The following is a 26,326-nucleotide window of genomic DNA, read 5'->3' on the forward strand; positions in this document are numbered from 1 at the left end:
AGGGCAGTGGTAGTAGCAAAGGTCCAACCAACTGCCTTGGTTAGAGGGGTCAAGGGAATATAAAGAAGTTTAGGCATTTCAACAAATACTGCTGGGATACTTGGACAGCCAAATGCAAAAGAATGATGTTTGACAGTGACTTTACATCATATACAAAAATTAAGTCAAGGATCTTAATGGCTCAAAGACCTTAATGTAATAGCAAAACCTATAAAATTCTTAGAAGAAAACATAGGGGTAAATCTTCACGACCTTGGATTTGGCAGTAGATTCTTAGATGCAACACCAAAAGCATGAGCAACCAAAGAAAAATGTAGATACATCTGACTTCATAAAAATTAAAAACTTTGTGTATTAAAAGACACTACCAAGAAAGTGAAGACAACCCACCTGGGAGAAAATATCTGCAAATCATATATCTGATAAGGGACTAGTATAAGGAATACAAAAAGAACTCCTACAACTCAACAACAAAAAAAAAACCCTGATTTTTTAAATGGACAAATTTAAAAATTGGCAAATAATCTAAATAGACATTTCTCCCAGGAAGATTATACAAATAGCCAATAAGCATATGAAAAGGTACAACATCATTAGTCATCAGGAAAGTGCACATCAAAACCACAGTGAGTCCTGTGGTCATGTACTGGAAGACTTAATAGTGGTAAGACGTCAATATTACCCAAAGCACTCTACAGATTCAATGTCGTATTTATCGGACTCCTAATGGCAGAATTCCAGAAATAGAAAAATCCATCTAAAATGCATATGGAATCACAAGGGACTCAACAGCCAAAATAATCTTGAAAAAGAAAAAGTTGGAGGTCTCACACTTCTGAATTTCAAAAAATACTACAAAACTATAGTAATCAAAAAACCGTGAGCCTGGCACTCAACTCCTCCACAACAAAGGACCAAAAAAGCAAGTAGGTAACCACGTGTCAGGTAGAACACCAAAGACAGAACACTATTCAACAGGGAAGTGACAGGGAACCTCTGAGGCACAAAAGGAGCAGTAAATAAAGCAGCCAGTGTGTCTTGGATTGGCTCAGAGACAGGAGAGACATCCCATTTCTGGGAAAAGAAAAGTCAAAGAACCGCAGTGGTCCACATTCCCAGCACAGATGCTGGCACCCACAGGGGATGCCGTCAGCCTTCACAGGCCCTGAGCCCAGTATACGGAGCTGCCTGGAATCCATGCAAATACATTGTTCCAGAAAGGGAATTCCATTGGATCCTACTCACACCCCAAGAAACATGCTGCTGTGGCACAGCACCATTTTAACAGCCTAGCCCCCACCAGATTATATCCTGCCTTGGGGTCCAATAAGCCCCTGCAGTCTACATCCCTGCGGCCCCCAAGAACATCTTCCCACATCCATCCAGAAGGTTGCAGTATCACAATCACCCAGCAGTGCAGCCAGGTCCCCAGTACTCTGACCCATGAAGTGTCTTATATCCCAGGGAACAGGCAGTGTAGCGCACACCAGGGAGGCTGTCCCCGGGAAAAAGGGAGCTGAAGCTCCCAGAACCTGGGAGCCATCTTCCCAACACCAATGCCACCAACAGAACCTTGCCCCTCTCAGCAGGGCAACAGCACGCCTGTGTGTACCTTCAGGAGGCCTGAGGACCAGTGTGTCCATATGTGCCATCCAAGAACCTAAAGACAGGCCTGCTCCACCCACCGTCACCAGTGTTCTCGGGTGCCATCTTTCCCTCATGCCACTACTGGTGCCTATATGCTCTCTACGGGGGCCTGAGCACTGGCCCACCCCATCCAACACCACTGGTGCCCATGCACACAATCCCAAGGCCTGAACAGGCCCGCCCCACCTACTACCACCAGTGCCTACCAAAGTGCATTACCTAAGGGGCTAGAAACTGGCCTATTCATCCTGCCACAGCTACTGCCAACAGCTGTGATTGCCACCTGAGGGTCCAGTGTTTAGCCCACTGCTGCTACTGCCACTGCCAGCACCCAAAATACTGCCTCGGGGCTTGAGGACCAGCCCACCTGGGCCCCCCAACTACCAGCACTTATGCCAGCTGGGGTCCTGAGGTCTAGCAGGCCCAGCCCATCGCCAACACAGCTAAAGCCTGCCCATGCCACCAAAAGGCCCAGGGACTGGCCCCTCTGGCATCCCTGTCCCCAGAAAAGCCTCACAACAGCCTCAACTAACAATGGCAGCTTAAGCCACTGAGGACTCACAGACACCAGTGACATTGGTTACAGCTGAAGAAATCATTGAGCCTATACAACTGTGCTCACCAAAATCAAAGCCAAAACATCCTAATCACAACCAAAACTACAGATACACCTACAAAAAAGTCTTTCCTTATGAAAGCCAATGCATAAAATTGGAAGAAGCAACTATTCCACCAGCTCAATAGATATCAACGTAAGGACACAAGAAACATGAAAAAGCAAGGAAACTTGATGCTGCCAAAGAGACACAATAATTCTCTAGTAACAGATTCAAAAGAAAAGGAAATCTATAAAAATGCCAGAAAAGGAATTCAAAATAATGATCTTAGGGAAAGTCAGCAAGTTGCAAGAAAACACAGATAATACAAAGAAATTAGGAAAACAATTCATGATCTGAATCAGACATTCAACAGAGACAGATAAAGAAAAATAACCAAACAAATCCTGGAACTGAAAAATTCAATGAATAAAATTTAAAAATGCAACTGAGAGCTTCAAAAATACACTAGATGAAGCAAAACAAAGATTTTCTGAACTTGAAGACAGGTCTTTTGAAATAACCCAGTCAGACCAAACAAATATTTAAATTCTGAGTGTTTCAGGAAAGAGAAGGGAAAAGGCATAGAAAACCTATTTAGCAAAATAATAGTCAAACATTTCTTAAGTCTTGCAAGAGATACAGACATCCAGATACAGGATGTTCAGTAATCCCAAAAAAGATTCAAACCAAAAAGGTCTTCTGCAAGGCACACTACAATCAAATTGTCAAGTCAAAGACAGAATTCTAAAAACAGCAAAAGGGAAGCATCAAGTCACTTATAAGACTTTCCTATTAAAAAAAAAAAACAAAAAAAAAACAAAAAAACAAAACCTTACAGGTCAGGGAAGAATGGAATAATATATATTACAGTGCTGAAATAAATTTTAAAAACTGCCAGCCAAGAATATTAAACTAAGTAAAGCTATCCTTCAAAATTGAAGGACAGATAAAGTCCTTCCCAGACAAGTAAAAACTGAGGGAAGGAGGACCCCAGGCCCTCAGAGGAGCCTCATAGTGCGGCATTATACAGAGCCTCTGAGGGAGCACCATCAAGTCACCTCTGGCATCCCAGGACAACTAGCAATTGCACCCAAGGCAGGAGGAGCAACAGGAGGGCTGCCAAGGTCCAGTTGGAGGCTCAGGTCATGGCCACCCAGGAAATGGAACATGGAGAAAAGGATCCAGAAACTAATGAGCACAGGGAAAGAAAACCTTTTGCAGAAACAGATGAGGAAGACATGGGGGTTGATGTAGAGAAGCTACAACTAATTGCAGCTGCCATTAAACAGGGTCTTGCTGCAAAAAGAAAAAGGCTTCAAAAGTATACAAAAGCTTGCATCAAAACCAAGAACATAACTGAATGATATTTTGAGAACATAAAAGGCAGAAACGTAATTATAGATATTCTATGCAGTTGCTGACTTTGCTTCAAGAATACAACACAGACATGTAGAAGACTGAGGAGAGAAGAAAAACTAAAATATTTCAAGAGCAACAAAAGAGGTGGCAACAAGTTAGCATTGTTAGGAGAGAGCAAATGAAAGAGATTAAGCTGCTATATGAGCAACTCATGAAGAGTATCATGAAAGAACTCTTTCAGTGAAGAAAGTCAAATTGCCAAGTTCCAAGATAAAATTGTGTCGGAGGCACTGCAGCAAGAGTTGGCACTTATTCATAACTTGAGCTACACTAAACCACATGACAGTGTTTTGATATTCCTGTATAAATCAGTATATTTCTTCTATCATTAGTCTGTTAAATGCCAGACCTCATTTCTGTGATCTGTTGAATGAATCCTAGTTTGGTGAGAAAGCAGCAATTGCACAGTTATATACACAGTCAGTTAAATTTTAACATTAATGATAATTTAGTTTAAAAAAAAAAACTAGCCGGGTGTGGTGGCTCACACCTGTAACCCCAGCACTTTGGGAGGCTGAGGTGGGCAGATCATGAGGTCCGAGGTGGGTGGATCATGAGATCAGGAGCTCGAGACCATCCTGGTGAACACAGTGAAACCCCGTCTATACTAAAGATACAAAAAATTAGCCATCCAAGCTGCATAGCAAGGGTCATATGTAATCCTGGGTCATGAACCTGTCACAGTTTGATTAGCTGCTTTTGTTCTGCCTCTGTATCTTTGCTTCGTGCCACTGTAAGCTTGTTTCAAGCTAGCCCAACCCCTTTTAGAAGTGGGTATAAAAGTCAAGTGCTGTCTTTGTTCTGGGCCCAGTTTTTGCATGTTAATCAGCTGGGTCTGAGTGCACTCGATAAAAATCCTCCTGTCTCACCCCCATGGTCTCTCTAGTCCTCCTTCATTCCCACAATAATACCACCCTGAACGTGCCCAATCTCATCTGATCTTCAAATAGACTGGATGGTATCTACCATCATGAAAACACACAAAGTCTTAAAACTCACTAGTAGAGCAGAAACACAAATGAGAAAAAGGAATCAAACATTATGAGTATTAAAAAAAAAACCCACCAAATTGTAAACAATACAAAAGAAGATAGGTGAAATGCCGTCTCTACTAAAAATACAAAAATTAGCTGGGTGTGGTGGTGGGCACCTGTAATCCCAGCTACTTGGGAGGCTCAGGTAGGAGAATCGCTTGAACTTGGGAGGTGGAGGCTGCAGTGAGCCGAGATCCCGCTACTGCACTCCAGCCTGAAGACAGAGCAAGACTCTGTCTCAAAATAAAAAAAGAAAAAAAAAAAAAGATAGGAAAAATATATATACAAGACAATCAGAAAACAATTAAAAGCACAGGATTAATTCCCACCTATCAATAAAAACCTTGAATGTAAATAATTTAAATTCTCCAATTAAAATACATAGACTGGCTGAATGGATTTTAAAAAAACAAGATTCAACTATATGTTACCCATAACAAACTCATTTCACATTTAAAAACACATATAGACTGAAAGTGAACAGACGGAAAAAAATATTCCATGCAAATTGAAAACAAAAATGTGCAGGAATAGCAATACTTATACAAAATAGACTAAGTCAGAAAACATAAAAAGGGACAAAGAAGATCATTACATAATGATAAAGGGATCAATTCAGCAAAAGGATGCGACAATTTTAAATGTATATGCACCCAATACCAAAGCACTCACATATATAAACAAACACTATTAGAGCTAAAGAGAGAGGCAGATCCTAAAACAAAAAAAAGCTGGGGATTTTAATGCCTCACTTTCAGTACTGGGCAGATCATCTAGACAGAAACATCAGACTTAATCTGCATTATAGGCCAAATGGACCTAACAGACATTTACAGAACCTTTCTTCCAACAGCTGAATATACATTCTTCTCATCAGCACATGGACCATTCTCCAGCACAGACCATGTTAGACCACAAAACAAGTCTCAATACATTTTTAAAAATCTAAATCATATCAAGTACCTTCTCAGACCACAATGGAAGAAAAGTAGAAATCAGTAACAAGAAACTTTGGAAACTACAAATCCATGGAAATCTAACAACTGGCCAGGTATAGTGGCTCACACCTGTAATCCCAACACTTTGGGAGGCCAAGGAAGTCAGGAGTTCGGGACCAGCCTGGCCAACATGGCAAAACCGTGTCTCTACTAAAAATACAAAAATTAGCCAGGCGTGGTGGTGTGCTTATAATCCCGGCTACTCAGGAAGCTGAAGTGGGAGAACTGCTTGAACCTGGGAGGCAGAGGCAGCAGTGAGCCGAGATCACACCACTGCATGCCAGCCTCAGCAACAGAGCGAGACCCCATCTCAAAAAAAAAAAAAAAAAAAAAAAAAAAAATCTAACAACCAATGTGGAACACATGCAAATGTACATGTGGATGTGGACAAAGAACCACATGGCTAAGCCATAAAAAAAAATAAATAAATAAAACACGAAACTCAGGCAAAAAACTCCACCATCAGAGCAGAATGCTATAACTTCCATTCAGCCCTTCAATCCCACCTTCATTGGCTGGACTGGTTTTCACAGCATCTCTCTTGCCTGAGACATCACAGCATCTCTAAGTGTATCCAAGACCTTCTGGTAGGTCTCCAGAACGTCCTGGGCAGTGGGTCTTTCTGAGGGAGTCTGGCTCTTGCATGCTTTGTGAATATCAAACAAATGGAATCGGACCATATCACTCCCTTCAATGTGCCCCAGAAGGAAACTGGAGATGTCTGGGATCTTCCAAATGTCAATTTTCTCGTCATATGAGGGCATGAGATTATCACGGAAAGGCATGTCCTCTCCGTAGGGCCACAGTTGCTCTGGAGCCACAAAATCCCCATGCAGCTCCCTGTGGCCGCACTTCACCAGTGTCCCAGAGGTGTGGTTCACCAGGGGTAAGGCATCCAAGTCATTTGCCAAAATGCTGAAGTTGCTTGTCAGCAGATACTGAGACAGTGTCTTGGGCAGGTCATTGGAGTCACACATGACCCGTGTGCCCATGGGGCTGTGGTGCAGGTAATTAATGATGCTGACATAGTCCATGGCCAGCTGCAGCCTGTGCTGCCACGTGTTCACATTTTGGTACTTTGAAAGGTTTAGTGTTTCTTCCAGGTTACTCAAGGAACCTAGAGGGTGATATTCAGTAAGAATAGTGTTGTCATCCTCACAATAGCCAAGCAGCGTGACAACATGTGCGCCTTGTAGAGATTTCAGCATCTGCAGTCCATGGAGGAAATCATCTTTCATCTCCAGGCTGGTAAGCCGTGAGAGAGCAACTTTGTGCTCCTTCCACTCAGACAGAAAGACCTGCAACAAAGCCACAGAGAACATCAGGCCTGAACTCTCACCTCATTTAGTGACCAAAGAACAACGAATATCTTTTAAGTGGCAGGTGTTCTGCAGAAGATACAGAAATTAACAAGGTGCAGACCCCATCGCAGAGTTGCTCTCCGTCTAGTGATGAAGATAGACTGAAGAGCAAACACAGCATTCAGCAAGGCAAGTGCCACATTAGTGTGTGGAACCTCAGGGCAGGAAGCGATTGCCTCTGGGCAGGACACTGACAGCTGCTGCAGAGGGTGCTGGAAGGCTTCTGGAAGCTGGTCTCATAGAAGGAGGGGGACTTCCAGATTCTATGTGGGGCAGGGGAGTGTTGGCTCAGGAGGAAAGACTCCATATAATTTCATCGCAGGGAGGAGTGGCAAAGTAGACTGCCAGTTCCAATGGACCACCACACAGTGGGTGGGGAAGAAGAGGAGGCAGGGGAGTGGACTGGAAAAGTGGGTAAGTGTGGAGACCCTGAAAAGCCTACATGAGGGCGTGAAGCCTTGCCCATCACATGTAACAATGTTACTCATTAATTTTAAAAGGTGGCACAATAAATCATAAATAGGAATATTTATATGTAAGGAAAACATTTTTACATGTTCTGTGGTTTGGTGTTACTTCAGCTGTAAAGGCAGGAGCTGAAATGCTACACAAACACGAGACCTTCTCATAGAGTCCACAGCAAACAGAAGAGCAAGTGCACATTTCTGCCTTGGATTTCCACCTTTCATTTGCTTGCAGGAAACACTGTAATTAAAGAAAGAACCTCTGATCTTTTGCTTAAATCCCAAGAGAAGGCAGAAGATTACAAAAGAGAAAGCAGGTTCAGGACTCAGGAGATTCCTGCCCCAGGCTCGTTCTGCAAGCAGTGTGTCATGTCATCATTCAAATAAAGGTTATGGTTTCCAAAGCAGTTTTGTTGCATTATTTATCAAGAGACTCTAACATCTAAATCTAAAATCTAAGGCAATAATCAGAAATAGGTAAGAAGTTCCAGGAATAAAAATCTGGCATTATTTATAAAAGCATAAACTGAAACTTATCAAAAGATGGGAGCAGTATGATCAACCTAGTAAGAACCCATCTCTACAAAACATTTTTTAGAAACTAGCAGGGCGTGGTGGCTCACACTTGTAATCCCAACACTTTGGGAGGTCAAGGCAGGTGGATCACCTGAGGTCAGGAGTTCAAGACCAGCCTGACCAACATGGAGAAACCCCATCTCTACTAAAAATACACAATTAGCCAGGCGTAGTGGTGCATGCCTGTAATCCCAGCGACCTGGGAGGCTGCAGCAGGAGAATCACTTGAATGCAGGAGGCAGAGGTTGCCGTGAGCCAGATCATGCCACTGTGCTCCAGCTTGGGCAACAAGAATGAAACTCTGTCTCAAAAAAAAAAAAAAAAGAAGAAATTAAGAAACTAGCAGGGTGTAATGGAGCGTATGCATAGCCCCGGCTACTCAGGGGAGGCGGAGGTAGGAGGATCATTCGAGTCAAGGTGTTTGATCACATCACTGCACAGCTGGGTGACATAGTGAAAACTTATCTCAAAAAAAAAAAAAAAAAACTATATATATATATAATGTGGTCACCAAAATGTATATATTTATAGAGTTATAACAGATAAAAGTAATGGTACGGCTGGGTGTGGTGGCTCACACCTATAATCCCAGCACTTTGGGAGGCCAAGGCAGGCAGATCACCTGAGGTCAAGAATTGGAGACCAGCCTAGCCAACATGGCGAAACTCCACCTCTACTAAAAATACAAAATTAGCCGGGCATGGTGCTGCACGCCTGTAATCCCAGCTACTCAGGAGGCTGAGGCAGAAGAGTAGCTTGGACCCAGGAGGTGGAGGTTGTGGAGAGCCAAGATTGCACCATTGCACTCCAGCCTGGGCGAACAACAGTGAAACTCCACCGTCTCAAAAAAAAAAAAAGCAATGTTACAAATGAGAAATATATAAAACCGTTTGTATAATACGTTTGTATAATATTGTTCCAACTGCATAAAATGAGACAAATTTAAATTACAGCACATGGAAATCCAAGGAAATATGCTAATGCCTTAGCTGTCTTTATGTGGTAAGATTCTGGGTGATTTTTTTTTCCTTCATATCTTTTGGTATTTTCCAAGATGAATATACATTACTTTTACAACTTAAATTTTTTAACTCAAAAATATATAAAATTTCAGAAAAATTGGCATTGGGAATTTAAAAAAAAAAAAGAAAAAGAAATATTATATAAAATGGAGGTGGACCCAAGGACCATGAAGATCTTTTCTGGATCTAAGAAGGGAGGTTCATTACGGAAAAACGCAGATAACTTTGATTGGCTCATAACATTCAAACGAGAACTCTTTCAAGACTCTCTAATCCTCAAATTTGAGAAATTTCACTAACGATAATAATTTCTATTAAAAAGTCATTTTTTGGCCAGACGTGGTGGCTCACACCTGTAATCCCAGCACTTTGGGAGGCCAAGGCAAGTGGATCACAAGGTCAGGAGATCGAGACCAGCCTGGCCACATGGTGAAACCCCATCTCTACTAAAAACACAAAAAAATCAGCTGGGCATGGTGGCACGCACCTGCAGTCCCAGCTACTCGGGAGGCTGAGGCAGGAGAATTGCTTGCACCCAGGAGGCAGAGGCTGCAGTGAGCCAAGATTGCGCCACTGCACTCCAGTCTGGTGACAGAGTGAGACTTCATCTCAAAAAAAAAAAAAAAAAAAAAGCTATTTTTCACTCTGGCTGCTACATGCACTAAAAATTTTCTAAATTTTAAGGACTGGATAAGGCCACATTCTAAAAGTTCACGGTTTTTTAAATTTTCATATTGAACACATGCTCTCCAAAGATTTGCATCCCACTGAATCTGATAATTGGCTCTAATACAAACAACTGAGGTTTTGTTCAGATCCATGGCTTCCTTACACCCACCAACACTGGCAATGGCTTTGGTTTTCTAGGTCCATTTTTCACCTAAAAACGATGCTGGCTTTTGGGAAGCTGCTGCTACACATTCAACAGTAAGTGGGGGGCCGGGTGCGGTGGCTCACGCTTGTAATTCCAGCACTTTGGGAGGCCAAGGTGGGTGGATCACGAGGTCAGGAGATCGAGACCATCCTGACTAACATGGTGAAACCCCGTCTCCACTAAAAATACAAAAATTAGCCGGGCGTGGTGGCGGGCACCTGTAGTCCCAGCCACTCGGGAGGCTGAGGCAGGAGAATGGCGTGAACCCGGGAGGAGGAGCTTGCAGTGAGCTGAGATTGCACCACTGCACTCCAGCCTGGGCAACAGAGCAAGACTCTGTCTCAAAAAAAAAAAAAAGCAGTAAGTGGGGGAGGCTCAGCCACAGGCCCCAGGACTCCAGAGCCCTCATTTATGTCTAATTCATTTTTGTTTCAGATACATGAAGATTATTAAATATTATTATGAAATACCATTAGTCTTTGAGATCACACACAAATATTTGAATCCTCCAATATAAAAAATTTGCTAGTCATGGACTGTTTAAGAATCATTTCTCACAACCTCTAATTTAGTTGCTTTTAATCACTTTCTCAAAGACTTTTATTTGGAAAGAATAGTTAATATACTTTACCTTTTTTATTATAAAATTAATCATGAACACTTTTCTTGGTAAAAACTCAAATACAGAGGATAGGGAGGATGTCTCCCTACCCCCAGTTTTACTTCCCAACCCAAAGGAAACCTGGTAACTGGCTGTTATCCTCCCGTAAGTTTTTCTATACCTTTATATGTATTAGTGTACACCTGTAAAACAGCATTTGCGTTTGCTGTTATACTAATGGTGTTATAATATACATACATTGCAGCTTAATTTTTTCATTTAACTGAGCCTCAGAAATCCTTTCCATATATACATGTAGATCTAGGCCATTCTTTTTAAAGCTGAGTAATGTTTCATAGTATAGGCATAATACCTATGCTAGTGTATTTCCAGTAAGGTTTTACAGATAATATTTCCTTTTTTCTTTAAAACTAAAGTATAATATAATAAAAATACAAAGAATTTGGAATAGATGCTGTCAAAATGGATTGGATTCCTTCTTAGATTATTATGTAGCTATAATTTTGCAGACTTTTAATAAGATCTTATATGATCTATTTCTAAAGACCTGGACATTTAAGTTAGTCCCTTTTCTAATGACAATGCTACAGTGTACAGCCTTATATTTACATGTCTATGCATATGTGCAAATATTTTATAAGCTAGGTAAGTAGACAGATTACCGAATGAGAATATCTATTGCTATCATTACCCTCCAAAGCCTGTGCTAGCATGTACTTTCACCAGCAGTGCATGAGAGAATCTTAGGAATACACCCTTAGTCATACCAGATATTACCACTGTGTAATTTGTGCCAATCAATGGATGAAAAATACCTTACTGTTCTAATTTGTATTTCCCTGATTACTAAGGAGGCTAGGCATCTGTCATGTTTTTAGGCATTTCTGTTTTTCTGCTGTCAAAAGTCTGTTTACTGTCCTTTATCCAATTTTCTATAGGTTGTCTGCCTTGTGCTTATTAAGATTACTGGGAGCTCTTTATATACACTTGACCCTTGAACAACAGGGGTTTGAAATGTGCAGTTCCACTTACATACAAATTTTCTTCTGCCTTTACCACCCCTTGGATACCAAGACCAACCTCTCCCTTTCCTCCTCTTCCTCCTCGGCCTACTCACTGTGAAAAACGCAAGGATAAAGACCTTCGTGATGGATGATGGATCCACTTCCACTTAATGAACAGTAAATGTATTTAATGAACAGTAAATGCATTTTTTCTTATGATTTTTCTTAATAACATTTCTCTTACTTTAAGAATACAGTATATAATATATAAAGTACAGTTAACCAACTATTTATGGTAGGCTTTTAGTTAAGTTTTTAAGGAATCAAACAGTATAAGTAGATTTCTTATTATGTGAAGGGTCAGTGCCCCTAATCTCCACATTGTTCAAGGGTCAAGATCCTTTATTATAAATGTAAAAGACAAGATCCAGAAAATAATTAGGCCAGACACAGTGGCTCACACCTGTAATCCTAGCACTTTGGGAGGCCGAGGCAGGAGGACTACTTGAGCCCAAAGTTCGAGACCAGCCTGGGCAACATAACAAGACCTCAACTCTTTAAAAAAATTTGTTTTAATTAGCCAGGCATGGTGGCACATGCCTGTGGTCCCAGTTACTCAAGAGGCTGAGGTGGGAGGATCGCTTGAGTTTAGGTTGCAATAAGCTATGATCACACCACTGCACTCCAGACTGGGCAAAAGAGAGAGAGACGGTCTCTAAAAAAGAAAAAGAAAATAATTAACTTAGTTAATGTGGTCTTACAATAATTTAACTGCTATGTAGTCAAATGTGTCTTCATTGTGTCAATAAACAAATCCCTACCACCATGAAATTTACATACTAGTGCAGGAAGCAAACAATGAATAAAATAAATAGGAAATGTATAAAGTATATTGGAAAGAGAATGCACTTTAGAGAAAAATTAAGCAGGGATGGTTTGCAATTTTAAACAGGGTTGAAGAGTTCTCACTGGGGTGGCCTTTGAGCAAGACCGTGAAGAAGGTAAGGAAAGGAGTCATGTGTTATTTGTGGAACTACAGCCCAGAGAGAAAACAGCAAGGGTGAAGGGCCCTGGGGTGGAAGCATGCCCACAGGCTTCCAAACAGCATGCTCTGACGCTGGAGTAGACCAGACAGGGACCATGGAGCAGGAGAGAGCTGGAGGGAGGGTGTAAGTCTCACAGGGCCTTGTTGTTGCAAGGGCTCTTTTACTCAGAATGAGACAGAGAGCACCAAAGGATTTTGAGCAGAGGAGTGACACTATTTGACTAATAATTTAGTAGTAGAGGCATTCTGAGTGCTGTGCTGAGAATAGACTGAAGAGGTAGGGAGCAAGTGTGGAGCAGAAAGACCATTTTTGGAGGCTAGTGAAACAATGTAAGTCCAGGCTCAGGGTGGCTTTGGGGGCTGGCTGGGTCCTGGTGCAAGCCTGAGGAGTGGTCAAATTCCAGGTCTCTTCTGAAAGTAGCAACAATGTAACTTGCTGATTAACTGAATGTGGATGAGAGAGAGGTCAGGATATTGCCCAGATAAGTGGCCTGAACAGCAGGACTGATGGAGTTAGGAAATTTATAAAAGGTGTGTAGGCTCTGAGGGAGATCTGGGACACGGTGAGTTTGAGAAGCCTCTGAGAAACCCCAGGTACATGTCGGGTAGGCAGCTGGATAGAAAAGTGCAGGGAAGTGGTCTCTGCACAGATAAAGCCAGAAGGCTGGATGAGGTCACCCGGGGGCAAGCACGGAAGACGAGAGGTCCAGGGTTAGAAGGGATGGAAGGGATGAAGAGGCAGAGCTGACAAGAGGCCGAGGAGTGGACACTATTCCTCCATGCTTTAATGGACTGTTCATGTAACATCTTTCCAGATGGTAAGCATTAAATATAGCCTCAAACATTAAGACATCACGAGGGATCCTCCCGAAGGTTACACAAAATGAGAGTTACAAAATAATGTAAGAGAAAGAATCAAATCCACTCTTCTACTGTATGAATTTTTAATGTACTATACAACAGGTCCTTCAATAAGTCATTTCATTATAACAATGAGAAAAAAAAAATTGACTCCTGGCTCTGCTATAACCTTTCTTCTTACTTTTCCTGTTGCCCCAAATCTACATTCTAGACTTCAAGCAGCTCCCCTGACACAGGAGTGCTGTGTCCTTGAGATGACTGAGAGAGTGCATAACTGTTTCTTTTAATGTAATCTTGGGTTTAAAAATCTCAAAGGGATCAATCTCCAACTGTATTCTCAGGGAATAAATTGGGGAGAGAGAAAGCAGCAAGAGGAGAAGCGAATTTCTGCTTTGTACTTCACCTCCTACTGAATATTTGAATTGAATGTACTGCTTTTATAATTTTTTTAAAAAAGAATAAAGAAAAAGGAAGCAATCAATCTGTCTTTCACAAACCAATTAGCGTAGCCATGGGGCAAACCTACCCATTGCTCTCAGTAGAAGACACAATGCTCCTGACAATTCCAAGCACAAACCAGATATTCACAGTCGAGGAACAGATTTCATTTCATCATTTCATTTCGTTTCACCACTTCATTTCATTTTTATCGTTTCATTTCATCATTTAATTTCATTTCATCATTTCTTTCATTTCATTTCATTTCGAGACAGGGTCTGCTCTGTCACCCAGGCTGGAGTACAAAGGGGCAAATCTTGGCTCACTTCAGCGTCCACCTCCCAGGCTCAAGCAATCTTCCCACCTCAGTCTCCCAAGTAGCTGGGTCTACAGGTGTGCACCACCACACTCATCTAATTTTTATTTTATTTATTTGCTTATTTATTTTAGAAAGGAGATCTCACTATATTGTCCAAGCTGGTCTCAAACTCCTGGCCTCAAGAAATCCTCCTGCCTCAGCCTCTCAGAGTGCTGGTATTACAGGCATGAGCCACCGAGCTGGCCTCCCAAGATTTTATGAGGATTTAACTTATGAGCCTTTGTGTTCAGGCCCTTAAAATATAAACTGGGTACAACCACATAATTTGGCTAGATTCCAAGGACACACCTTCTATGTCCTCAGTGGACTTACATACTTATAAAACAGATTAACAGAAAACAAGATAAAGGGAGCTGGAGGGAGGATGGGATGGAAGTCAGGAACATCAGGGAAAGTTTCTCAAAGAGAGAGAACCTGAGCTGAGACCTGAATGATGAGGTCTTGGCCAAGGCAAGATGAAGAGAATCTCAGGCAGAGAAAGGCACTACAAAGGCCCTAGGGTGAGAAAGGGCTTGGTTTGATCTGGGAACAAAAGAAACAGCAGGTGACCATAGGGCAGAAAGTGGGGCCTGGGGTTAAGGAGTAAAGTGGCACGACCTGGTTTGGGGAGAGAGAAAGCAGCAAGAGGAGAAGGGAATTTCTGCTTTGTACTTCACCTCCTACTGAATATTTGAATTGAATGTACTGCTTTTATAATTTAAAAAAAAAAAAGAAAAAAAAAAAGAAAAAGCAAGGAGTCAATCTGTCTTTCACAAACCAATTAGTGCAGCCATGGGGCAAAGCTACCCATTGCTCTCGGTAGAGGATACAATGCTCCTGACAATTCCAAAGATGACAGTGCATTTAAAAGATGACTGTGCATGGGCCAGGCGCAGTGGCTCACACCTGTAATCCCAGCACTTTGTGAGGCACAGGAGGGCGAATCACGAGGTCAGGAGATCGAGACCATCCTGTCCAACATGGTGAAACCCCGTCTCTACTAAAAATACAAAAATTAGCTGGGCATGGTGGCACAGGTGCCTGTAATCCCAGCTACTCGGGAGGCTGAAGGAGGAGAATCACTTGAACTAGGGAGTCGGAGGTTGCAGTAAGCCGAGATCACGCCACTACACTCCAGCCTGGCGACAGACCGAGGCTCCATCTCAAGGAAAGAAAAGAAAAAAAAAAAAAGATAACTGTGCATGGTGAACAGCAAAAGAAGCCGAGAGACCTGTGAAAGGTAAGAGATGAGGACTTACTGAAAATGGGCCAGTGGGCAGAGATTATCAAACACATGTGGGACACATTGTGAAAAAAGAATGGATGGAAATGCTCTTGACTTAACCAAAGGGGGAGTGGGGGACTCAAGGTGACTCCCACATTTCTGGCTTGAGCAACTGGGTGGAAAGTGATGCCATTTGCTGAGCCAGAGAAGGCTGGGAGAACAGGTTTCAGAGGGGAAAATATCACAAGTTCCACGCTGGACATGCAGAGACACTGAAGATACCTCCAAGTAGAGATGCCCACTAAGTAGTGGGATATACAAATCTGTGGCTTGGGGTAGAGGTACAGGCTGGGGATAGAAACTTGGGAGTCACCAATATATGAAATGTATTTACAATAACGGCACTAGATTCCATCACCTAGGAGCAGATCTAAAGAAGACTCAAGAAGAGGGTCCAGGAAGGAGCCTCGAGGAAGGTTTCTTGCATCAGCACTGTTGACATTCAGTCCAGATAACGGCTGAGGGGCCAGGGCCATCCTGTGGGTTACAGGATGTGTAGCAGCATCCCTGGCCTCTACCCACTGGATGCCAGTAGCAACCCCCACTCCCCAGTTGTGACAGCCACAGATGTCTCCACACATTGCTAAATGGCCCCCCGAGGAGCAAGATTGCTTCTGGTTGAGACCCAGTGATTTATAGTAAGATGAGGGACAGAAGTCAGCAAAGGAGAGTAATTAGGAACTGCCAGGGAGGGAGAAAGAAAACAAAAAGCACATGGTTCCCCAGAGAGCCAGGGCAGGGAGAGGAATCAACTGGATCAAGAGCTGCTGAAAAGATCAAAGAGGAGGAGGACTGAGAAATGTCCAACCAGGAGTGCTGATGGCCTTGATGAGGCCGATTCACTGGAGGGGTGGTGTCCGGAAGCCACACTGAGACAGGATAAAGGTGCAGCTGGGGGAGATGAGGTAGAGACAGAGTCAGAGCAGCTCTACTACAAAGGAGGCAGAGGAAGGGCCTTGCTACAGTGGACAAGGCAAGCCAGGGAACAGGATTTTCTTTTTTAAAGAGTATTTGTAACAGCAACAGGGATAGGTATTGAGAGGAAAAGACTGATGATGAGAGAGAGAAGGAATGAGCTGAATGTGTGAAGTTGTGAGAAATCAGGGATTAGTCAGGCGTGGAGCATACACCTGTACTCCCAGCTACACAGAAGGCTGAGGTGGGAGGATCCCTTGAGCCCAGGAGTTCAAGACTGCAGTGAGCTATGACAGCACCACTGCACTCCAGCCTGGGCAACAGAGTGAGACCTTGTCTATTTAAGAAAAAAAAAAAAAAAAAGAGAGACATGAAAAAGAAGTCAAGGATGACACCTGAGTTGGCAGGTTTGTAGACCTGGTGGTAGGAAGGTGAGGATGTTTCCTTTGGGTGGCTTCTGTTTTCCTAACTTATGAAACAAGATCATGAGCTAAGACAAGGCAGCATGGGGGTATTTGAGGAAATATCTGTCTCAGAGAAGAGGAATAAAAACTCACTAAGAGAACACAGTGAGACTACTGGGTGTGTGGGGTGCACATCTGAGGTCTGTACTGTGCATTCGAAAGCATGTGGCTGTGGGATTTCTCTCCTGCTCCCGTGTAGTGGCTCCAGTGCAGATGCAGAGTCAGGTTCAACCAGGCTTGGGGCTGCTTTGGCCAGGAATGATGGAGACAGGTGCAAGGAAGTTGTTCCAGGTTTTTGCAAACGAGTGATGAGATCAAAAGCCTGTGGAATCTCCGCTGGGTGAATGTAGGAGTGATGACAAGAGGGACTGTCAGAGATGGGATTGAGACGCTGGAAGTCGCCATGAGATTGAGCAATTGTTGGAGCAAGAGCGCTAGGAGAGGAGGTGGAGATCAGAGTGGGGTGTCGTGAACTTTGGATATAGAAATTCCAGCCAGGCGCGGTGGCTCATGCCTGTAATCCCAGCACTCTGGGAGGCCAAGGCTCCAGGTGGATCACGAGGTCAGGAGATCAACAGCATCCTGGCTAATATGGTGAAACCCCATCACTACTAAAAATTTTAAAAAAAAAAAAATTAGCTGGGCATGGTGGCAGGTACCTGTAGTCCCAGCTAATGGGGAGGCCAAGGCAGGAGAATGGCGTGAACCCGGGAGGCAGAGCTTCAGTGAGCCAAGATTGCGCCACTGCACTCCAGCTTGGGGTACAGAGCAAGACTCCGTCTCAAAAAAAAAAAAAAGAAAACAAAATAAGAAAAAAAGAGATTCCTATTGAAAAACCTATGCCTTTCAGCTTGCCAGAGTGAGGAGGGTGCCCCGATCAGAAATGGGTCACTTACAGGTCGGTTGTTCAAATGAGTGACTACATTCAGGATAATGGTCTCCTCTGTGCCAGAACCTGCACATGGGGACAAGGCTTCTAACCAACCAACGGTCTCCACTTAAGCGCTAAAAATATTTTGTCCCAATGGTTAAGTTTCAGCCAAATAAAAAATAAAAAATCAACATAACAGCATTTTAGTCACATTTCACTTTAATAAAACTACATTAATCTAATTTATTATAAACATTATTAAATCCCACAGTTGGATGGGCATGATTTGTCAAGGCTCCCTAAAATTAAATCTATCCTCAAGCTACAGTGATCTGCAACCGCCAAAGCTATTCAGGAACATATCCTTCAAGGTGAAAAGCAATCCTGACAAATTCCAAACACCTTCTGGGTGACTGCAGCAACCTGGATGCAAGGGAGTGGCCCTCAAGGTGATGTCTTTGAAGGAGACAGAAATTAACTGCAAGTCCTCCTCTTGACTCACATCCCTTCCTTGGTGACTTCTTTCACATACTCATGCTTTCTACAGCATCTAAACGATAACAAGCCCCAAAGTTCTCTTCTCCTTCCAGACCTTGTGCAAATGCAGACATGCACATTCAACGAACGGCCCAGGATCCACGCGTGCAACTATGTGTGCACCTTGGACACAGAATCCGCTCCTCTCTATCTTCCTCATCTCAGGTAGCGAGAATGTGGTTTTTCCTGGTGCCAGGCCAAGAACCTGTAGTCATCCTCTCTTTCTCTTACATTCCACATCCAATCTGTTAGGATATTGTACTGGAAATACCTTTTTTTCTTTCTTTTTTGAGACAGTCTCACTCTGTCACCCAGGCTGGAGTGCAGTGGTACGATCTTGGCTCACTGCAACCTCCGCCTCCTGGGTTCAAGCAAATCTCCTGCCTCAGCCTCCCGAGTAGCTGGGATTACAAGCACATGCCACCACATCCAGCTCATTTTTTTTTTTTTTCCAGTAGGGACAGGGTTTCATCTTGTTGGCCAGGCTGGTCTCAAACTCCTAGCCTCAAATGATGCACCCACCTCAGCCTCCCAAAGTGCGGGGATTACAGGCATGAACCACCGCACCCGGCCTGCAAATACCTTTAAAAGATATCCAAGATCCATTGACCTCTCACTGCCTCCACTGCTACCACCTGGTTCAGCCGTAACCAACCTTCCAGCCTTCACCCTACTTTTCAGCCTGCAGATAAGCAGCCAAGATAATCCCTTTAAAATGCAAATTCCTCTACTACAATTGTTCCAGTGGTTCTCTAAGGCCTTCGAGGCCCAGCATGATCTGGCTCCGACTTGAACCTTCTCTGATCTCATGTCATGACCTCTCTTTTTCTTGTCATGATCTCTGGTGACACTGGCTTCCTTCCTGGCCCACCAGGCACATTCCATCTTGGGGCCTCCATCATCCTCCTCCTGCTTACTGGAACATATTCCGAAGTACACTCTCATTATGAGCTCACATCATCCTGGCCAGAGGCCTTCTCTGTCCACCTAAAGAGACAAACCCACCACTCACTGTCCTTGCCCTGCTTTGTCTTATCAGCACATGTCACTAACATATTGTATCACATATTTGTTTCTTATTTTCCTTTGTGTTTGACTGCCTGAGTAAAAAGCACCTTTCATGAAGACAGCAGGGTCTCTGTTTCACAACTCCTGCCTCCACAGCACCTACAATGAGTGAAGAAAACTTTAAAAGAAACAGTACCTTGTTTTATGGTTTTACTTTCCATAAACTCTCTCCCTTCTCCTAAAGGGCTTCTTCCTTTAAGATGTCTCCTTTCCAGCCGGGCGTGGTGGCTCACACCTATAAACCCAGCACTTTGGGAGGCCGAGGCGGGTGGATCATGAGGTCAGGAGTTCGAGACTAGCCTGACCAACATGGTGAAAGTGAGTCTCTACTAAAAATACAAAAAATTAGCCAGACATGGTGGTGAGCACCTGTAATCCCAGCTACTTAGGAGGTTGAGGCAGGAGAACTGCTTGAACCCAGGAGGCAGAGGTTGCAGTGAGCCAAGATCGCACCACTGCACTCCAGCCTGGATGACACAGCAAGACTCTGTCTCAAAAAAAAAAGAAAAAGAAAAAGAAAAAAAAGATTATCTCCCTTCCATATTCATGGAGGAGATAGCCATGGTGTCCTAGTCTCCGAAAATACAAGCCAGCAATTTATCAAGCTGCAGCCTCATGGACATATTTTCCATTTCCCATGTACATATCTCCCCACCTTTTGCCAATGTCCGATGCATCCTCATAAGGAACTGTCTCTGTTCAACAATTCATAAGGGGTTCCTAGAGTCACCCTTTGTTATGTCAGTAAGCCTCAGTTACCATAAAACAGCGACCACACAAAATATAGCACATGCTGGTTGCCAATGAGACAAAGGCTCCTCGAGCTTCTATTTGAGAACTGAACTCACTCCTCTGGTGCTTTATCTTTTTCAAATAAAAACATTTTTAAAAATCAAACTTTTAAAAAAGGAGTCATCATGTAACTGACACCACAGAAATACAAAGGATCATTAGAGACTTATGAACAACTATACATCAACAAACTCAAAAACTCAGAGGAAATGGATAAATTCCTGGACACATACACATTACCCAGAAGAAACAGAAGGCCTGAAAAGACCAATCATGAGTAATGAGATTGAATCAGTAATAAAAGTCTCCCAACAAACAAAAGTGCAGGACTAGATGGCTTCACAGGTGAATTCCATTGAACTTTTAAGGAAGAATTGGTACCAATTATTGTCAAACTATTCCAAAATACTAAAGGAGAGAGAATTCTAAATTCATTCTACAAGGCCAGCACAACTCTGATACCAAAACAAGAAAAAGACACCAGAAAAAAAGAAACAACAGACTAATATTCCTCATGAATATATATGCAAAAATCCTCAGCAAAATACTAGTGAACTGAATCCAACAGCACATCAAAAAGAACATACACCATAATCAAGTAGGACTCACCTCAGGGATGCAAGGATGACTCAATGCACACAAATCAGTAATGTAACACATCAAGAGAATGAAGGACAAAAACCATACCAACATTTCAGTAGATGAAGAAAAAAGCATTTGATAAAATTCAACATCCCTTCATGATAAAAGACCCCAAACAAATTAGGTACAGAAGGAACGTACCTTAACCCAATAAAGGCCACATATGACAAACCCACAGCTAACATCATACTGAATGGGGAAAAGCTCCAGTTTTTCCTCTAACAAATGAACAAGGATGACAACTCTCACCACTCATATTCAACATAGCATTGGAAGTTCTAGCCAGAGCAATTAGGCAAGAGAAAGAAATAAAGGGCACCCAAATTGGTAAGGAGGAAGTCAAACTGTTCCTGTTTGCAGATGATACGATCTGATACAGAAAAAAAAAAAAAAAAAGACTCTACCAAAAAACTCTTAGAATTGAAAAAAGTAAATTCAGTAAGTTGCAGGATACAAAAATCAACATACAAGCTTTAAGGTCATAAACAGATTCTTTGACTTTTGAAAATTGTTCTATTTACCTACCTTGAAACCACCAGATTCTAGATAAGGCCTGGGGACATGTGAATTAGCCATGGTCCCTAGCTATGCAAAAACAAAGGTTATAAAGACTTTTTTTTTAAGACAGAGGCTCACTCTTGTCCCCTAGGCTGGAGTGCAACAGCGCGATCTCGACTCACTACAACCTCCACCTCCTGGCTTCAAGCAATTCTCCTGCCTCAGCCTCCCGAGTAGCTGGGACTATAGTATAGGCACGCACCACCACGCCAAGCTAATGTTTGTATTTCTAGTAGAGACGGGGTTTTACCATGTTGGCTGGTGTCTAACTCCTGACCTCAGGTGATCCATCTGCCTCGGCCTGCCAAAGTGCTGGGATAACAGGCATGAGCCACCATGCCCAGCCAAGAAATTTTATGTAAGAAAAGATCTTATATGTAAAATCTGGTCCTAAAGTAAAACTATTGTTTAAAAAAAGGGATGTTTAGGAAAGTCAGAAAGTCCAAGCATGGGCCGGGGGCCCACACCTGTAATCCCAGCACTTTGGGAGGCCAAGGCTGGTGGATCACGAGGTCAGGAGACCGAGACCATCTTAGTTAACACAGTGAAACCCCGTCTCTACTAAAAATACAAAAAATTAGCTGGGTGTGGTGGTGGGCGCCTGTAGTGCTAGCTACTCAGGAGGCTGAGGCAGGAGAATGGCGTGAAACTGGGAGGTGGAGCTTGCAGTGAGCCAAGATCGCACCACTGTACTCCAGCCTAAGTGACAGAGCAAGACTCCATCTCAAAAAGAGGAAGCAGAGAGGAAGGGAGGGGAGGAGAAGGGACGGGAGGGGAGGGGAGGGGAGGGGAGGGGAGGGGAGAAGTCCAAGCATGTTGTACATGGTCTCTGTAAGTCATGAACGTATTCATGAAAAGGCAATTTATGCAAGAAATGTTGTACAATTCAAAGGTTGTTAGGCCTCTTAAATGCTTCATAAAATGCCACTATGACTCTTACTGTACAACTTGCCTGCTTTATAGCTAGGTAAGAACTGAGACATGTGGAGTTAGCCACACCCCCTAGCTACACTGGAAAAAGTCAGACCTTATGGTGTCCTAGGCTCCACTCCTGGTACATAATTGAAATTGCTTACTCACCAGGCTTTTCACCAAAAGTAAAAGTTGCTGAGTTAACAGTGTAACATGTATTTGAGATTACTGAAGAAACAGTTCTACACGCAAGGCGTGTAAGGGAAGTAAAATGTACTTTTGGTAAAAGACTACGAGAAGGCATGGGAATGTGGATTTCTTGCCTAAGTTTAGAAGGTTAAAGGACTGTTTTAAATGAGATAGGAAAAATCTAAAGGTTTGAACAAGTTGTGAAAAGGTTATAAAAACGTAATTGTAAGAGATTCTGTGTGTGAACATATTGGCTAAAGTTTAAGTCACATTATTCAGTTTTTCCATAAATTGGACATTGGAATACAAGCACAACAGAGTTTTCTTAAAACAGTTTTGTTCTAAGAAAAAAACAAAATTGTAAAGGGTTATAAAAGGTTTATAAAAATCTTACCTTATGGCAAGCCAGGTGTGGTGGCTCACGCCTGTAATACCAACACTTTGGGAGGCCGAGGCAGGCAGATCAAGAGGTCAAGAGTTCGAGACCAGCCTGGCCAACGTAGTGAAACCCCGTCTCTACTAAAAATACAAAAATTTGCCAGGTGTGTTGGCACATGCCTGTAGCCCCAGCTACTTGGGAGGCTGAGGTAGGAGAATCACTTGAACCCAGGAGGCAGAGATTGCAGTGAGCCAAGACTGTGCCATTGCACTCCAGCCCGGCAACAGAGATAGACTCCGTCTTGGAAAAAAAAAAAAAAAAAAAAATCTTACCTTATGGTCAAACTAATTAAAACTAGACAGATTTATAAAATGTAACTAAAACTGGCTTTAACATTAAAAATACACTAATGGAAACATAAAATTTGGTTTTCTCTTTTAAAAAGAATTTTTATGTAATATTAAAAGATAATGAAAGGTTTTTATTTACCTTTTAAGTAAACTACAAAAGAAAAAACAGGGAGGGGAGAGAGAGGAGGCAATCAGCATCATGCTATCTTCATTGGGTCTTGTTTGGAAAGCTGAGTCTCCTCTCTATCAGAATAATGGCTTTTCGTTTGTAAAGTTTTTGAGTTACTTTGGCTAAATGAATGACTTATGGTAACCTAAGACTCCATTTTGTAATATCCAATGTTTTAAAAGTTTGGTATTTAACAAACCTTTCAAAATCAAGCTCTAAGTTAAAATTTTTTAAAAATTAAGTCCCCTAAAGGACAAAAGACATATTCAGCTTATTTAATTTATTAAAATCATGCAGGAAACACTGTCAAATAGAAAATGGTGTTTAATTTTCTTTGGGTTATATTAATATAAATTTGTGATATAAAGTTATATGCTGCAAAATCATATAAAATTCCTATAATTCTGATATGCCTCAGTATATGTCATCAGTAATAATTATAATTGTTGTGTTGAATTATTGTGTGTCACAGAGTTAACAAATTTCCTTGCAATTGTGTCTTGGTGGCTCCCCTAAAATGTTTTTCTCATCCACAGACAACTGCTGTTTTAATTTGGTCCTCTATAGAAGATGGTTTTATGATCAGCTGTTAAAACTCTGGTATGTGCTCTTGAATGCAAGTTTCTGATAACTTTGGAGATTATGACATTAGAATAAAGGAAAAAAACTTTTAGAACTCTCATGGAAAGCCGAAGTGTTCATAAATGTCAAACAGAAGTTAAATGCATGGACTAAACTAATAAAAGTCTGAAGTAACCTTTTTGTTTAAAATGCTGCTGATTAACTTCTTTTAAGCTATTTACAGCTTGTAGCAACTAAGTACACTCCTGTGAATAAAATTTGGAGCATATTTGTTTCTACCTGATTTCTCCAGAATTTAAAAACTATTTGTGAGTATTCTTAATTTATGGCAATATAGCTATTTGCATAAATACAATAAGAATCTGTTTTCCTTTGTAACAGGACACAATTGAAAAAACTGGTTATTTTACCAAGGGTTTGACTGGAATGGCATGCTTTCCTTTACGGAATCAAACTTGACTTGTAAAGCCAGTAAAAGCCCTTGGGAAAACTGGCCTCATACTTTGTCTATGCAGTCCCTGTACAGGGTTCCTGACCCATGGTAAGTATAGAATGTCACTTTCTGACAGGCCCAGGAGCCCCAAGTTATCTAGGGACATCAAGACGAGAGGAACTTACCCAACTCGTAAGTATTTGAAAGTACAAACCTATGGCTAGACTCAGCTTTAAAAAGTCTTATCTGAGATTCCTTATGGAACAGAGTTCCATCAAAGCCAATTTAAAAAGCCAATGTAAAAAATAATTATTCTAGCCAGGTGCGGAGGCTCATGCCTGTAATCCTGGCACTTTGAGAGGCCAAGGCAGGCGGACAGCCTGAGCTCAGGAGTTCAAGACCAGCCTCGGCAACACGGTGAAACCCCATCTTTACTAAAATACAAAACAAATCAGCTGGGCATGGCGACGTGCACCTGTAGTCCCAGCTACTCAGGAGGCTGACGCAGGAGAATTGCTTGAACCCGGGAGGCAGAGGTTGCAGTGAGCTACAATCACACCACTGCAATCCAGCCTGGGTGACAGAGCAAGACTCCCTCTCTACCAAAAAAAAAAAAAAAAAGGTATTCTTGCCACGTGCAATAGTTCATGCTTGTAATCCCAGCACTTTGGGAGACCAAGGCGGGCAGATCATGAGGTCAAGAGTTCAAGACCAGCCAGACCAACATGGTGAAACCCCATCTCTACTAAAAACACAAAAATTAGCCAGGTGTGGTGGCACACGCCTGTAATCCCAGCTACTCAGGAGGCTGAGGCAGGAAAACTGCTTGAACCCGGGAGGCAGAGGTTGCAGTGAGCCGAGATCACACCATTGCACTCCAGCCTGGGCGACAGAGTAAGGCTCCATCTCAAAAAAAAAAAATTATTCTTGATGCGCTTTATGAAGTCCCCAAACTAATGCTTTCAAATCTTTACTTTTAAAACTGGAAATTGCACTCCTTATCCTAAAACTTGTTACTTACCTTATAATAGACTGTCTGTTCAAATGCTCTACTAAAACTATAAAGATACTACTGCCTTTGTCATGAAAGTGTTGGAACCACAGCCCGGCCTGCATGAATATACTCAGACAGCTGCAAAGCAGTTCTACTCCTCTCACCTTACGGTCAACTCCGACCCCAACTATGCCTCCTGTCAGCATGAAGAAGCCAGAGCGATCGATGGCCTTTTCCCATCTTCACAGCGCACACCTTAAGAGTAAGATGCTATGAAACCCCAAAGGGAGGGATTGAAACCGCCTTTGTAAAATTATAACTGAGGGCCGGGCCCAGTGGCTCAAGCCTGTAACCCCAGCATTTCAGGAGGCCGAGGAGGGCAGATCACCTAAAGTCAAGAGTTTAACACCAGCCTAACCAACATGATGAAACTCCATCTTTACTAAAAATACAGGCATGGTGGCGGGCGCCTGTAATCCCAGCTACTCAGGAGGCTGAGGCACAAGAATCTCTTGAACCTGGGAGGTGGAGGTTGCAGTCAGTCAAGATCGTGCCACTGCACTCCAGCCTGGGTGACAGAGCAAGACTCAGTTAAAAAAAAAAAATGCAAAAATAAACTACTGGGATTATAACAAACCAAAAACCTTCCCAGCAAAGGAAACAAATAGAGTTAAGAGACAAACTACAGAATGGGAGAAAATAATTGTAAGCTATTCATCTGACAAGGGATCAATATCCAAGGAACTCAAACATCTCAACAGAAAAAAATAACAGTATGATCAAAAAATGGCAAATGATTTAAACAGACATTCTCAAAACAAGACATACAAATGGCCAATAAATTGCTGAAAAAATGATCAATGT

The 26,326-nt window shown here is 42.4% G+C and overlaps 1 protein-coding gene across 5 annotated transcripts in view; it reads right to left on the minus strand.

Annotated features, from left to right (window-relative positions):
- Positions 1-26,326, minus strand: part of POMK (protein O-mannose kinase) — a 49,094-nt gene that overhangs the window by 10,425 nt on the left and 12,343 nt on the right. For all 5 annotated transcript variants that reach the window (XR_007728101.1, XM_050800425.1, XM_050800423.1 and 2 more), the window contains one exon: positions 6,204-6,995. Coding sequence is in view for 4 of the 5 variants with exons in the window: in XM_050800425.1 (XP_050656382.1) it covers positions 6,225-6,995 (771 nt within the window). In the remaining variant the exon portion in view is untranslated. The remainder of the gene's footprint in view (positions 1-6,203; positions 6,996-26,326) is intronic.

The sequence above is a fragment of the Macaca thibetana genome, chromosome 8 (genome assembly GCF_024542745.1).
Source record: "Macaca thibetana thibetana isolate TM-01 chromosome 8, ASM2454274v1, whole genome shotgun sequence".
In the NCBI taxonomy this organism is placed as follows: Eukaryota; Metazoa; Chordata; class Mammalia; order Primates; family Cercopithecidae; genus Macaca; species Macaca thibetana.